General features: G+C 34.8%; 1 protein-coding gene across 1 annotated transcript in view; it reads left to right on the top strand.

Moving 5' to 3' along the window:
• LOC140148954 (cAMP-dependent protein kinase type II regulatory subunit-like) overlaps window positions 1-14,004 on the top strand; it is an 87,414-nt gene that overhangs the window by 59,825 nt on the left and 13,585 nt on the right. Inside the window, exons 6-11 of the mRNA XM_072171064.1 lie at window positions 1,465-1,529; window position 1,665; window positions 5,455-5,595; window positions 8,637-8,738; window positions 9,752-9,826; window positions 13,796-13,861. Of these exons, the coding sequence (XP_072027165.1) occupies window positions 1,465-1,529; window position 1,665; window positions 5,455-5,595; window positions 8,637-8,738; window positions 9,752-9,826; window positions 13,796-13,861 (450 nt within the window). The remainder of the gene's footprint in view (window positions 1-1,464; window positions 1,530-1,664; window positions 1,666-5,454; window positions 5,596-8,636; window positions 8,739-9,751; window positions 9,827-13,795; window positions 13,862-14,004) is intronic.

Below are 14,004 nucleotides of genomic sequence, written 5' to 3'. Positions count from 1 at the left end.
CTTTGGTGGAGGCATCATGGTCGACGCTGTGCGTCGAAAACCGCAACATCCGAGAACCGCAGTCCATCTAGTTTTTCATTCTTTTTTCTTTTCCTATGGGCCTATTAATAATACTATAAAAACCTGTTTTTAAAAGCAAAAAATGAAATTTTTGTCAAACATGCTTTTCAAGGAAGATTTTGAATATGTTTTAGCTCCTCTGCAAAGTAATGCTATCATACTGAGGTCACTGGTCTTATTAATGAAAAGAAGCAAAGAAGGAAATTTATGCTGTAAATAGTGTATACATGTACCAATGATCCATGGAATTACAACTCATATTTTGCTAAGTTTGGAAGTTACATGTTTATGAGATAATTAAACATCTACTTGTAGAAATTGCCAGTGATTGAATATCCAATATAGCTGTCTACAGTACTTAACCATTATGATTATCAAGAGGAATTGAAGCGTAATTATATGATGATGATGTTAATTTATGGACAAACGTATTATTTGTCTCTTGAGAGTTTATTAATTGACATTTTTTGATTCATGCCTCTCTAATAATATTGACTATCAGTTGTCAATTTATCTTTCAAGGCCTGCTTAATTTAAAGTTATTGATTTGAATTTATGACAAATCAAAAATTTAACACATTCTACTTTATTAATGAATGTATGGATGTTCTGTTACATGTAGTGTACTGTCATTGCATCAATACATTAACACATCTATTAATTATAGAGTGTTAACTTCTCTTCTGCTATGCAGACAATAGTTGTGTGGTGTAAAAGTAAATTCCATCTATTGGCGTGTGAGAGAAATAAGAATTTTATGAAAATGAAAATAAATTTTATAGTATTGAAAAAAGGAGATTTAGCTTTGCCAATTCTTTTTGGAGTGTATAAAATGTACATGCATCTTACACGGCATGTTCAACTTTCAAAATGGCATTGCGCTGTACACATTACTTGATTCTTGTGAAAATGTATTTTGTACTTTTGGAATTTAAATTGTAGCTTTTGATTGACAATGAATTGGCATTTGGGTTTGGTACCAAAATATTGTTTAAGTCATATGAAAACTATAGATTAATTTTCCTGCTTCTGCTATCTGACTTATTTATTTGCAGATGTGAAGCACGGTGGCCTAGTAGTTAGGGCGCGAGCTTTATAAACGAAAGGTTGCGGGTTCGAGCCCTACCACGGCCAGTGTGTTGCGTCCGTGAGCAAGATAGCTTAATTCCCAGTTGTTTCACTCCACCTTGGTGTAAAATAGGGAGCTGCTGGGGTAATTACAATCTAAGGCTAGAGAGTACCTGTGTATCAGTTGCGGACTTGGTGAAACAGAAATGATTCTGATATATATCCTAATGGCAATGGAATAATTATTGAAGTGTGCTGATGTTTAGGCGAAGCGCACGTTAAAATAACCAACATTTATTTATTTAATTTATGATTAAAATGCTTATTTTTTTGTAGACAACTGATGGCGACCACATCATAGATCAAGGTGATGATGGAGACAATTTCTATGTAATTGACAGGTGAGTAGCCTTACTTTGATCCATGGGACTCACTCCATGCATTCAAACGTTGACAAATGGTGAATTTGGAATTAATTATGCTCATCACTGTGCAAAATTATATTTTCAAATTATCTCCATGAGCCTAGCATAGAGTGTGCACAATGTCTATATAAATAAAAGGAAGTCGCTAAATCTTGTCCAGAAGCAGTCTCCGAGATGCTTTCACTTTCAGCTCTGATTTATTCGTACATTGATCGGGTACATATTGCCATTAAACCATCTGACGTTCATTTTTACAAAACTATTCAGTCACTATGGAAATAACAAAAAAAATGTTCGGTTGCTAGGCCGTTGAGGTCAATAACCTTATGGGTCAGATCATGACAGCAAACGCGCGTCATATGCAAGCGGTGTCCAACACGCAGCGGTAAGTGGCGAGTCACGCACCTGCGCGTACACGACACCATGGTTTCACGCGCATTGCGGCGCATGGTATGGACGCATTTAATGTTGGCTTGCCGCGCGTAGGCCTACGTATGCATGGGTGTGCACGTGACTGACTGCTTCTCTGAGACAGTGGCGGATCCAGGAATTTGGGAAGGGGTGGGGCACACTCGGAAGATTTTTGCCGGGTCCTTTTTGGATGGCCTTGACGCAGCTTCGTGTCCCGCTCCGTGCGGGCTAGCCGCTGTGTCCCCTCAGAATTGGAAACTGTGTCAAAGCAAAGGCCTTGAGTCCATTTCGGGGGGATCATTGAGTGTAAGCTGATGAAAAGGGGGGGGGGGGGAATTATTGGGTGACAGATTTGCCAAAAAAAAGTCCACTTTTCAGATGGAATGTTAAAATATAGCCAACAGAGTCGTTCAACTGTTCAGTATAGCCCGAAAAGATTAAATGATAGGGGGTGGGTGAGCCCACTTTAGGTGGCTGGCATTTTCTTCGGAAGGGGGGGTCCCAAATATGTCGGTGACCGGAGTCAATTTTTTATGACCCCCCCCTATCGCGGGCAAATTTTTTCGACCCCCTATCGCGGATCGAAAAATTTTATGACCCCCCCTTCCAACTACACAGACTCAAGAAAAATGATCCATCGCCGGAACTAAGGCCCGGAGCGCGTCAAAACTTAATTAGTGAAGAAAGTGTGTGTAGCGCGTTAAAATTTTTATTGTAAGTGTAAAGAAGGCGCGCGTAAAATTTTTTATTGTAAGTGTAACGAAGGCGCGCGGAGCGTGTAAAAATTGTGCATAGATTGTATGCACACTTGATTCTTGAGATTAAACAATGCGCGCTTTAGCAGCTGTGAAAATTTTGAGTCACCAGCCCTTACTAATTCTATAACCCCCCCTATTTTGGATGTTAAAAAAATTATAACCCCCCCTATTTTTGGTCTGAAAATTCTATGACCCCCCCAGTATTTTTGTGACCCCCCACTTCCAAAGAAAATGCCAGCCCCCTTAGTGGAACTTGAAAGTCCACATTTTGGAAATTCTGCGACCTCCGCAAATATTAACACGGGCTCGCTTAAAATGTTTTGCTGCAACTTTTAAACATGTTGCTTACATGTTTACCCGAAATTGAAACGTTTTCTAGCAACCTCTTCTAACATTAATGATTGTTGGGATAAAGTTAAAATCAACCATTTTGTCACGAGCTGTTTCAAAAGAAATCTGAGGGATTGAGTGAGTAACAACATTATCAGAGGTCTGGATATAAAGTTATTTAGCTTCTTTAATATGACAGGAGCTAACAAATGATTATCAAGCTAACATGGTCATTACTATAGGCCTACTGGATGAATAATCTACACCAAGACACCATGATTATCATCACCGTTTACCATGTTTACTAACCACTCCCGTGTACTAATCGCTCCCGTTTACTCAACTAGCGGGGACCCGCGCGAAGCGCGGGTCTCCCGCTAGTTTGTAATAATTGACTCTATGCTATAGATCCTCTTTCTGTCTGTTATTCAAGTTTTTCCAACATGTATTAACAATATGAAGCTCTTCATGAAGTGACTCAGTTTATTGAAATGTATGACATATTTCAATAAAATTGAGTGATTTTGTCATTATTTAATGAATGAGACACCTGCCTGACTTCTCAGTTTGGGCTTGCATTTCCTGCATTTCGAGGGCACAATTTTGTGTAATTTTAAATGTTAAATAAAATTGTTTCACCGTTATTACATTTGGCTTTATGTCGGGTTATAAATTATGATTTCCATTTTTCAGTGATTTGAATTCTTACTAATGTAACAATGATTATCTATTCAATTTATACATGATTGTCATTGGGTAAGTTGAACATTTTGAGATAAGATTGTCAGTACATGTATATATACATGGAAAGTAACATTTTGCATTAATTGATGTACTTTAAATGAGATGGCATCTCTGTGACAGGAAGTGTGGAATCATAAAATGTTAATGAATTGGTAAATATACATGTAAAGCATACAATTTTAATATTTCCAGGGACCGAGTTAAGCTAAGCAAATACCCTGTACTATATATTTGACTACATCCATGAAATGTGAATGTATTACCATATTATAACAACCCACAATAGCATTGTTTTGCCCCAAATTCTTAACAGTATGAATGATTACCAATGAGTGTTAGATTATAATAATACCTTCCTAATATACACATATTAAGTAGCCAAATATATATTGTAGCAGAAACCATACGGTACGGTTGGGGTATGATACCCATTAGTTTATTATCTTGTTCTCGAGTTTCACCGACTATAAAGACAATGTTCTTAATTATGCATGTGTAATCACCTGGATGGGTATGTAAATGTTGAAATTATTGGAAAGTCAACCTGACAGTAATTTGCAATCAACGATGGTAATTATGATGATAGCAATTTAATGGGACATCAAGTGTTGACATTAATGAGGAACTCACTAAGGATAACTTCGTAGGGAGGCTTGAGCTAGGAGCTTTAATAACACTCAATTTTGAATGGTGCAATACAGGAATATTGGTGGAATGATTGCTCTCAGGAAAAAGTAATTAAAACATTAGGATTTGTATGTGTCTCTATCTGCCTGACTTAAGACCAGGACTTACACATGTATGAAATGTGAATTTGATTCATTACTTAGGAGTGTGTACAGAGTGCTTCACTTGATGATGTCACACATTTCTGAATTGCCCAATAATTCCTCCTATCCTTCCCGCTTGCATCTGGTTACAACATGCGACTATCTACAGAACACACTGTAAAAGCACATTAGAAAAACTTGATAAAAAGTAAAATATAATGTTTGAAATATATTTATGAATCGTGCCACATGAAGCTAACCTTTATGCCTATTTTCCTTTGCATCAAGGAAGAAGAAGTACCGTAACGTTACTTTCAGGTGTAATTTTTGAAGAAAGAAATAGTTGACTTGCCCTTTAGGTGCTAACACCTGGGTCGGTCGGGCGATTTAAGTTTTTTAAATTTTTTCATTTATGCAAAATACAACATGATGCGTAATGCTGCAACTTATTGTCTGTTTTCCTTTACTAGCTGCACAGTGTGTATAGGACAATTACTTTATAACGTTGTGGTGGTGTTATTTTTCATTCAATGCCTTGGATACTCTGATCATCATTTGCAGAAATTTGTTGTGATCACTAATAGCTTTTCAAAATATAAAATAGAGCATGTTTTCAACGTAGTCACAGGGTTTATATGAAATGCAAACACAGAAGTCAGAATTTGTTTATATCGCAGTTAAACATAAATAAAACAAATATCTTGAAATTATAAATCAAAATATCAAAATCTGACATTTAAAAAAACAAGGGTGACCCTGTTTTTTCAGAATATTAATGTCGGTTGATAAGGGCAAGTCAACTTTTTTTTAAGCCTAGATCTTTGCTTTGAAAATGGTAACAACCATCTCAAAATAATTGTGCTTTATGTTGTTTACCTTTATTTGCAGCGTAAATTTGACATCTTTGTAGGTGGCAATAAAGTAGGTGCCTATGATGGAGCAGGGAGCTTTGGAGAGCTAGCACTCATGTACAACACACCAAGGGCTGCAACCATTGTAGCTACATCACCTGGTGCAATATGGGCATTGGTAAGTTACTCGGTCTCATTGTTATCAGTTCAAATGGTCAGTGAGCTATGATCAATTCGGCAAATGGAAGTGAGAAAATTACACACAATTTCAATTTGTTTTGATTGGAGTTACTGCATAGGCTAACTTAATGTCACTTTGATTATACAGGTTTCTAGGGGTACTGCAGTTCATTTTCAGTTACCTGTACCTGAAATGTTTTGTATAGTGTGCGCAGGTACAAGTAATGCTACAACAGTTTCATGCAATATCTCAAAAATGTGACTGGTTGTTCAGCAAGTATACCAGGGGGAAATGAATGCAGGTTTTTGCAGTGAGCGAAAATAAAGGAAAAATGAAACATTCCCTTAGGCATAGTTCCAAATGTCTCTAGTGTTTTGCATACAACTTGGAAATGTTACAACTAAATAGCAAAGACGGTCATGACCAGAGGTAGTGTTTTCTGTATCATATCAATCGGGCTGTAGGCTGTCATTTGGTTTGGTGTACTGCAGATCATGCCCTGTTGTCTTGTTGTTGAATGGGTGGACTCAGTGCTGTAAATCAGCAAGTGAGATATGATGTATCTGTGCCTAAGGATCAGCAAAGAATCAAGCATATCATTCTGCACTTATGCAGCAGATGTGTGGTTACAAAAGAGGGTTTTGGATCACTGTCATTGTGTTTGGGAAAGGGGAAAGAGCCCGGGGGAAAGAGACTTGCTGCTATTGATAATATGTAGCGAAATATGCGAGACATGGTTTTATCAAACTGATAGGTAGATCATTTTGTTGTGTTTGAGGTTCTTTGAACACAGATTTCCCTTTGCAAAATTGATCATAGCAATTAAGAAACCTTTTTTGCGAATTTTTACGAATTATTACTTATTCCAGAAAAACTAATTTTTGAGGATTAAAAAATATTATCCTGTTTTGTCAAATGAAACATAGCTAAGTCTTCGTCCTTTAGTTAATTCTAACTGGCAATTATTTTATGAACGGTATTGTTCCTGGATAACCCATAAAGTTAAGCAAAACATCCTGTTTAAAACAGATAAAACTTAACAACACAAGCACTTCTCATCAAGCAAAAACTGATCAAAGTCCAATTCTGGAACTCATAATGATGAACATAAAGAAAATGTGATTGTATTGTTTTCACACAGCACCTACTTCCTTAAGCCAATGTGGGTGCTTTGTCAGTAGTACTGAAATTAAGAGCTTGGAGTAGGTCTTATCGGCAACACCCAAAAATGGCTCAGGAAAACAAATCAGGACAAAATGAAATGGAAAACAGTTGAACTCAACATGTGTATACAATATCTAATCATTTAAAAGTACAACACACTTGGTGTTTATTTAAAATCAATGCTCAAAACAGTGTAGATGGAAATGGTTCCATTTGGGAAAAAATCTCCGCTGTAATGATCATTTTAAAGAAATAATTATTTTTTTAGTCTTTTTTAATACAAATTCCTTATTCCTTATTAAATATATGTTAAAAGAAAATTGGCCTCTGTGCCAATACCCGCCCTTCAGACACTGAAAGTGTTTTTCTTTTCCTCTTTTCAATATAATCTCAAGTGCTTGTATGGTTGAGAATGAAATGGGTACTTACCAAACTGGCAGCATGAAATTATGCTTTTTTTTTGCTTTATAATGCACTTTAAGGTAAAGTGTGCTTGTCCCTAGTGATCTATGCAATCTCTGTGTGTCACTGCATTGACTATGAAAGATTGAAATGATAAATTACTTGCTGCAAACAGCCTGGGTAAGGTATTCAACTTGATTGAACATCTTCCCGAAAGCATGTTCCAAGTACTTCAAAAATGATGAACATATGGGATGTTTATATTTTGTGGTAGTATACATTTCATCATTGTGAAGTTTAAACTTCTCTTCTGAAGATGGAAATGAAATCATAGGTATTGAATATGTATGCCACTTTGATGTAATATTCAGGTGCAACTGAAATTTACATGCATGTGTCTTGAAAACAATATGCATTGTATTGTAACTGTATGTGAGTGCTAATGTATGAAAGTCATCCTGTTTTAATAACTTTTTCTTAAAGTAATCAAATAGACTAAACTAAAGCCAGAAGTTTTCCGTATTCTACTTTTGAAATTTCGTTTTGTCAATATCTCACTTTCTGTGTTTTTCCGTTTTCTTGTGGCTTTCCGTGTTTTGTCCGTTTTACCATGTTTTGTCCGTTTTACAAGAAGTTTAATAAATATATATGTGACACGATCAAGGGAGATGAGTCGGATGTCGCTAATATTGATTTTAAGATATTGGTAAAGAAAGTGTTAAAAACCTTTTGTTTTATATTGTTTTCAGCGATTGATAAATTGACGTAACTTCACAAAGAAAAGTCGTATCCATGTGGGGTTTTCAGTTTCTGAAAGCTCTAAATGTCCTCTTTAGAAACATAAGTAAAACTCATTTTCGACCAGGGTCGACATGTGACTCATTCCCCTTGATCATGTCACATATTACAAAATACATTCTTTGTATTTTATTCACTTTTTTCAATTATTTCAATTTTATATATGAAATCCTGTTTTCTACCTCCGATTCCGTGAAATTTGTCCATTTTTGGTATCACGGAAAACTTACGGCTCTAGTCTAAACAGACAACATAAGGGTATCCGAGTTTCCTGTTGTCCGCCCACACTTCATTTGAGTGCCCGCACTTTTAATTCATTATTTAAATTCTGCCAATAAAATAACAGTAAAAACACAGTTTTACATTTTCAGAGTCCTATTTAACACCCACATCATTTGATGAATAGTGAAATTGTTGTCTCGCTTGTTTTTTGAAAATATGTGACGGCAAACTTAGCATGGACTTTTTCAAGCTTAATGCAAGTAATCATATACTATCATGATGTCATATGTTTTGAGGCTTTGAACTTTCAAATTGATCAACTTGAGCTAACTTGGTGCATCAGCAGGTTCAGGAACAGTATGCAAATCATGTACAATATTATACTCATCAGATTTGAACAAAACATGGAACCAATATTTATGATATTTACATTTTGTTTTGTATTCAAACAGGACAGAAAATCCTTCAGGAGAATAGTACTCAAGAATGCTGCAAAGAAGAGGAAAATGTATGAAACTCTTCTGGATGGTGTATCAATGCTGAAATCTTTAGAGGTAGGAGGAGACAGAACAATAGCATAAGATACTAAAATTTCACTTTAGAGTGTCATGTGATACTGCCCAACATTGAAATGTGTTACATTACATGTGTGAAAACAGTTATTTTCATAAATTTGAAAATAAAAACATCCCTAAACATTTCAAACAATCATTCTGTGTATGACATTTTGCATATAATTCCTGAACATAAATCTGTACTAGAACCTAGTGTTTATCACCCAATACCTGTATTTGATTATTGACATAGATATTCTTCAATTACAAACTAATGTGGCCTAAATGCCTTTGATAATATATGTGACATTTCACTTTCTGCACACAAGCAAAGAGATTGTGCCTCTGGCATAGACAGTGATTGCAAATCAGACATCTATTGGTAAACATAGACCTCTTCCTAATGTTGTTGAAAACAGAACTTACAGAAGAATCAATTTAAACAATTAGATTTCTTTCTTACGGCATGAATCAAATTTACTGAAAGGTTCATTTCAGATCTTTGACTTGCATCATGTATTGATTTACTGTTGAAAAGCTTAATTAAGGCAATAATAATACCTTAAAAGAGAAGAGAGAAGGTTAATGATACAATGATAAACTAATGCAATGTAAACTATCACTGTGCCTGTGGACAGTTTCTGTAAATTACATTTCCTGGTAATCTGGTGTTTTAATGAGTGCATCTTTAAAGCTGAGTGGACTGAGAGTGATGAACAAAGATTAACAGGATGGAAAAAGAGACAAAATCCATCTATGATCAATGTTGGTGTTTATGTGAACATAAGTCCAAAATGTACTGTAATACTAATTAATAGATATGATAACTAAAGAGTTCATAGAGTTAATATTACTGATTCTTGAAAGATCTTTTGTATTAAGGATAGAACATTTATTGTCATGACTTTATAAAGACATTTGAAGAAGGATGAAGTGGTATCAAATATGGAATAAGTTTTTATAATATGGAATTAATCACATTGCTTTCGTTCCTCTTGTCCAATTCTAATTAGCCATACGAGAGAATGAACCTGGCAGATGCTTTAGTCAGCAAAACCTACTCAGATGGAGATTGCATTATCAAACAGGTAAGTACACAGATAGGTCAAATTCATTGAATTAAATATATTATGTGTTGTGTTTGTGTGGGTGTAAATTATGACGGTTCACTTTTATGGATTAAATTACAAAATAATACTGGGAAACAAGTTATTTTTGAAGCCTTTTTTCTCAGGAATTTCATGAGAAATCAAGCTAATTGGGCTTCAGGCATTAGTTGCAGGTGATCTTTGGGAATTAATTGTTTTCACTATCACCTTTATGAGCAGTCAGTCGAGTAAAGATTGGTGGCAACATTGCAGTATGGATGATTGGCAAAAATGAAAAATAAAAATCTATCAAAGATGTAAAATTGTAGGACAAATTTCTGCACTGATAGTTGATGTTTTAGTCCCCTTTGATGATTTATAGGAAAGTAATTTGTATGCATGCTTTTTGGCAAAGTTTAAAATTTGAAATCTCCATGACCTCTGATGACCTTTATAACCACTCGTTAAACATTGCACTCTCGATACCTATCTATATCCGAAATATCAGATTGATGCATCAAAGCGCGGCAAAATGCACAGACAGACAGAGACCACTCATTATTTTAGTATACTAGATAATTAATAAGTGATAATATACATCATTATGAGGAATGTTCATTTTATACTAGGCTTAGCATGCCATTTACTTGCAGTGCATAGTATGGGAAAAATGGACTTAAGTCAAAAGTGTACAAAAATTGATGTTATTTTATTGCTTTATTTTTGAATGCGAGTCCTAAAAGGCTCTTAATGAGTGCAATAATGCATGCCCCTCTCTCTTCAACACTTTATCTCTTCCTCTCTCACCACATCTCTACCTTCATCTACCTATCTGTGTAAATGTTAACGTGAAGAGTATGTGGTAGTATCAATTTTCAAAATGAAGTGGACTTTGGAGCTCCAATAGCTCATCAAGACAAATAAAATGTTTGAGAGTGTTCTGCCATTTAAATATGATACTAGCTGTATTCATCAGCTGACAGATGGCATTGCACACGCAATTAATGTGCATCTTCATTTGGTTTTTGTGTATGGCCATATTTTTAAAATAATGTCATTGATGGTTTAATTCAACAAAATATTAAAAAATTTAAAAAAAATCTTGGATCGCTTTTGCACTGTAAAACAGATTGACATAATGCAATAATTTCAAATTTGATAATATTTTGAAGAGGGAATGCAGCTGTCATTTAATACCAAGATTGTTTCCTTCATATCTGGGTACAACTATCATGATGTGGGTGCGCATTTTAAAGGGCAATTTCAGGTCTTTCTGCACTTCCACAACACTTGGATAAAGTGTTGTATAAGTGCAGCAAAGATTAATCACCATATGCTTCATAATATATATTAAGAAAAGGTATGCCCCAAAAATAGATGAATAAAGAAATGTATTTAATAATGTAAGAAATCTGTGTGGAGATGAGGCAGTAACATGGCATCTGCTATGCCAGAGGTAACTGTCAACTTTACAAAGATGAATTTTAGTATATTCCTAAAATGCAAAAAAAAAAAATCAAATTTTTGACATGTTATTGGTTTGGTCAGACCCCTCCTGATCCAGCTCTTGCATAGTCATTCCACTTGAAAATATGATTGTATTTATTTGAAATACTTGCAAAATATACGAGTAACAAAATAACAGTACATTTATACACTTTACATTTCTTACATGTGACAAAAGCAAGTAATTCAGGATGAGTGAATGTCTTAGAACTACTCATCATGCACATGAATGCAGTTAAGAATACATAAAATAGCAAAAAGCTACATTAAGTAAAATAATTAATCATTATGAAATCTTGAAACAATAATAAAATCAGGCATTTGAAAATACATTAGCCAAAGCATATGGAAAGACATGGAAGGGAAACAAACATTGAATTAAAGAAAAATGAAGATTTGGCAGTTTGGTGCAATAGCCTAGAATTATCCAAAATACTTCTTTGAACTAGAGAACAAAAAGAAGCAGGCTCATTGATAATTTAAAAACCAAAGACTATATTAAATCTTTGACACTTTAAACTATCCTCAAGCTTAATCAATTTCAGGTGTACAAGCCTCTATTTACATGTGATGAAAATTCAATAGGTCCGATTTTTATACAATTATAAAAAATAGTATCTTGATATTGTTTTCTTATCATGGTCATGTCATTCTTGCTTGGCAAGAATCACAGTGTTTTCATGCATAATAAAATTATTTTCAAATCAATGGCAATGGATTGACTGCTTGAGCATATTATCGTAGTCAATATAAATCAAGATTTGTATAAGAAGACCTTGATTGCTGTAGTATATTCAGGGCTAGGGCTGCCTGTGTCAATAGATGCGACCTATGCTATGGGCTGTCTTCTCTATCATTAATCACTTGCATTTGCAAACATGTTCCGCTATATGCGTGTTTCCTTCTAAAGTCCTTACTACCACTGTAGAATAAAGTTACAACCTTTTTAAGCTTGATTCATACTCGGATATGTGCATTTTTTAAATCAAAATATTCTGAGGTTTTGTTGCATGCTTTAATTGATTTGTATTCAAGGGGATCGGGGATGTAAGAGAAATACATGTGTTATATTCGTTGCAGGATTTGTGTTGTTGTGTATACTAAATTGAGGTGAAGGTTGATGTTGCCTACCTACTAATCAGAAATGTTTATCAGAAGTAATTTATTGGAGTTGAACAGTCTTCAATTTTGGGTAAATTTATTGTACAATAGGGTTTAATCATTAAAATGTAGCTGGAACCAAATTTTGGTCCTCTGGCTATCCATATGTCCCTGGGTATGTATTATGTAAATACTCACATATTTGTTTTAAATATTGATAAAGGTGACATTCATAAGTTCCTTGTAGTCATAATCATAATCTTCAGCACACCTTTTGCATCAACGTTTTACAATATGTGTACGTCCATATCAAAACGATGCACTTGTCGGCTGCTACATGTGTCTCATTTCACACAATAGCTAGGAATAAATACCAGACTCATCTCATATGGAAGTCACTTCAAATCATCCCCAAAGTCACAAGTTTAAGGAATGTTCTTTGCATTCCTAAACCATGTGACTTGGGGATGATTTGAAGTGGTTTCCACTTGAGATGAGTCTGGTATTTATTCCTAGCTATTATTTAAAAAGGAACATGTAGCAGCCGATAAGTGCATCGCTTTTGATATGGACGCATACATATTAACATATGTGATAAAAGCCAACACACAGTGTGATCTAGTTGTATCATGTATGCACTATTATATATATTATTTTCTTCAGACACAGGACTAAACTAGTTTTTAGCCAGCATAGACAAGATTGCTTTATTTGTAAGAAATCGAACACAATCATGTCTGGTGTATTTTTTTAGTATACTATGTAATACACTAACACCCTGTATAACAGTAGAGCTGCCTGTAAATGGAAAAGAGAGCAAACTAGCCGTAAAAGTCATATGATAACATTTGTTCATTTTGTCATATTTCTGTGTCCATGTTTGTATTTGCAAGTGATGCCTTGAGCAAGTGTGTACCATATTTGTCAGTGAACATGTGGTTTAGCGAGGGAGGATTCATGAATTGAGCAGTTGTGCCTGATGGCATACAATATCGTATATCAACTCACCATTGTTAAACATCTCAATGCTTCAACTATAATAACATATTTACAAAAAAAGGGAGAATGCTTCCATAATTATTATTTTCTGAGGAAATGGAGTAGAAAAGCTGTTTCCATTACAGTAATGTTATCCTCATGAAATGGATGAATTTTTAAAGAAAGCAATTATTAAAGTACAAAGTAGAATAGGTGGAGTTAACACCAGTTCATGCAGGTGTTCCCAATGGAACTGCACACATTTTGTGCTGAAAGAGAACAGTGTTAAATTTTTAGTGGTCAGTACAATGATCAGGAGTCATTATGTCATGAATATAAGTATTTGAAACTAAGATGTCTCTTTTTGTGCGTCCTTCTTTTCAGGGTGCTGAAGCAGATGGCTGTTATTTCATAGAAGAAGGCACAGTTAGAATTGCAATGACAAACAAGGTAGGTCATTCCATTCATGTTTTCCTCTTCATTTTTTCATACTAATGTCTTTTACTAGCACAGTTCTGCTTCAAGTTAATTAACATTTGATTAGTTATTTATGAGCTTCATCAGTTCATCATACAGCAAGTTCAAATCATAAT

Source organism: Amphiura filiformis, chromosome 3 (assembly GCF_039555335.1).
Source record: "Amphiura filiformis chromosome 3, Afil_fr2py, whole genome shotgun sequence".
NCBI classification, from domain to species: domain Eukaryota; kingdom Metazoa; phylum Echinodermata; class Ophiuroidea; order Amphilepidida; family Amphiuridae; genus Amphiura; species Amphiura filiformis.
This window is presented reverse-complemented; position numbering and strand designations above follow the sequence as displayed.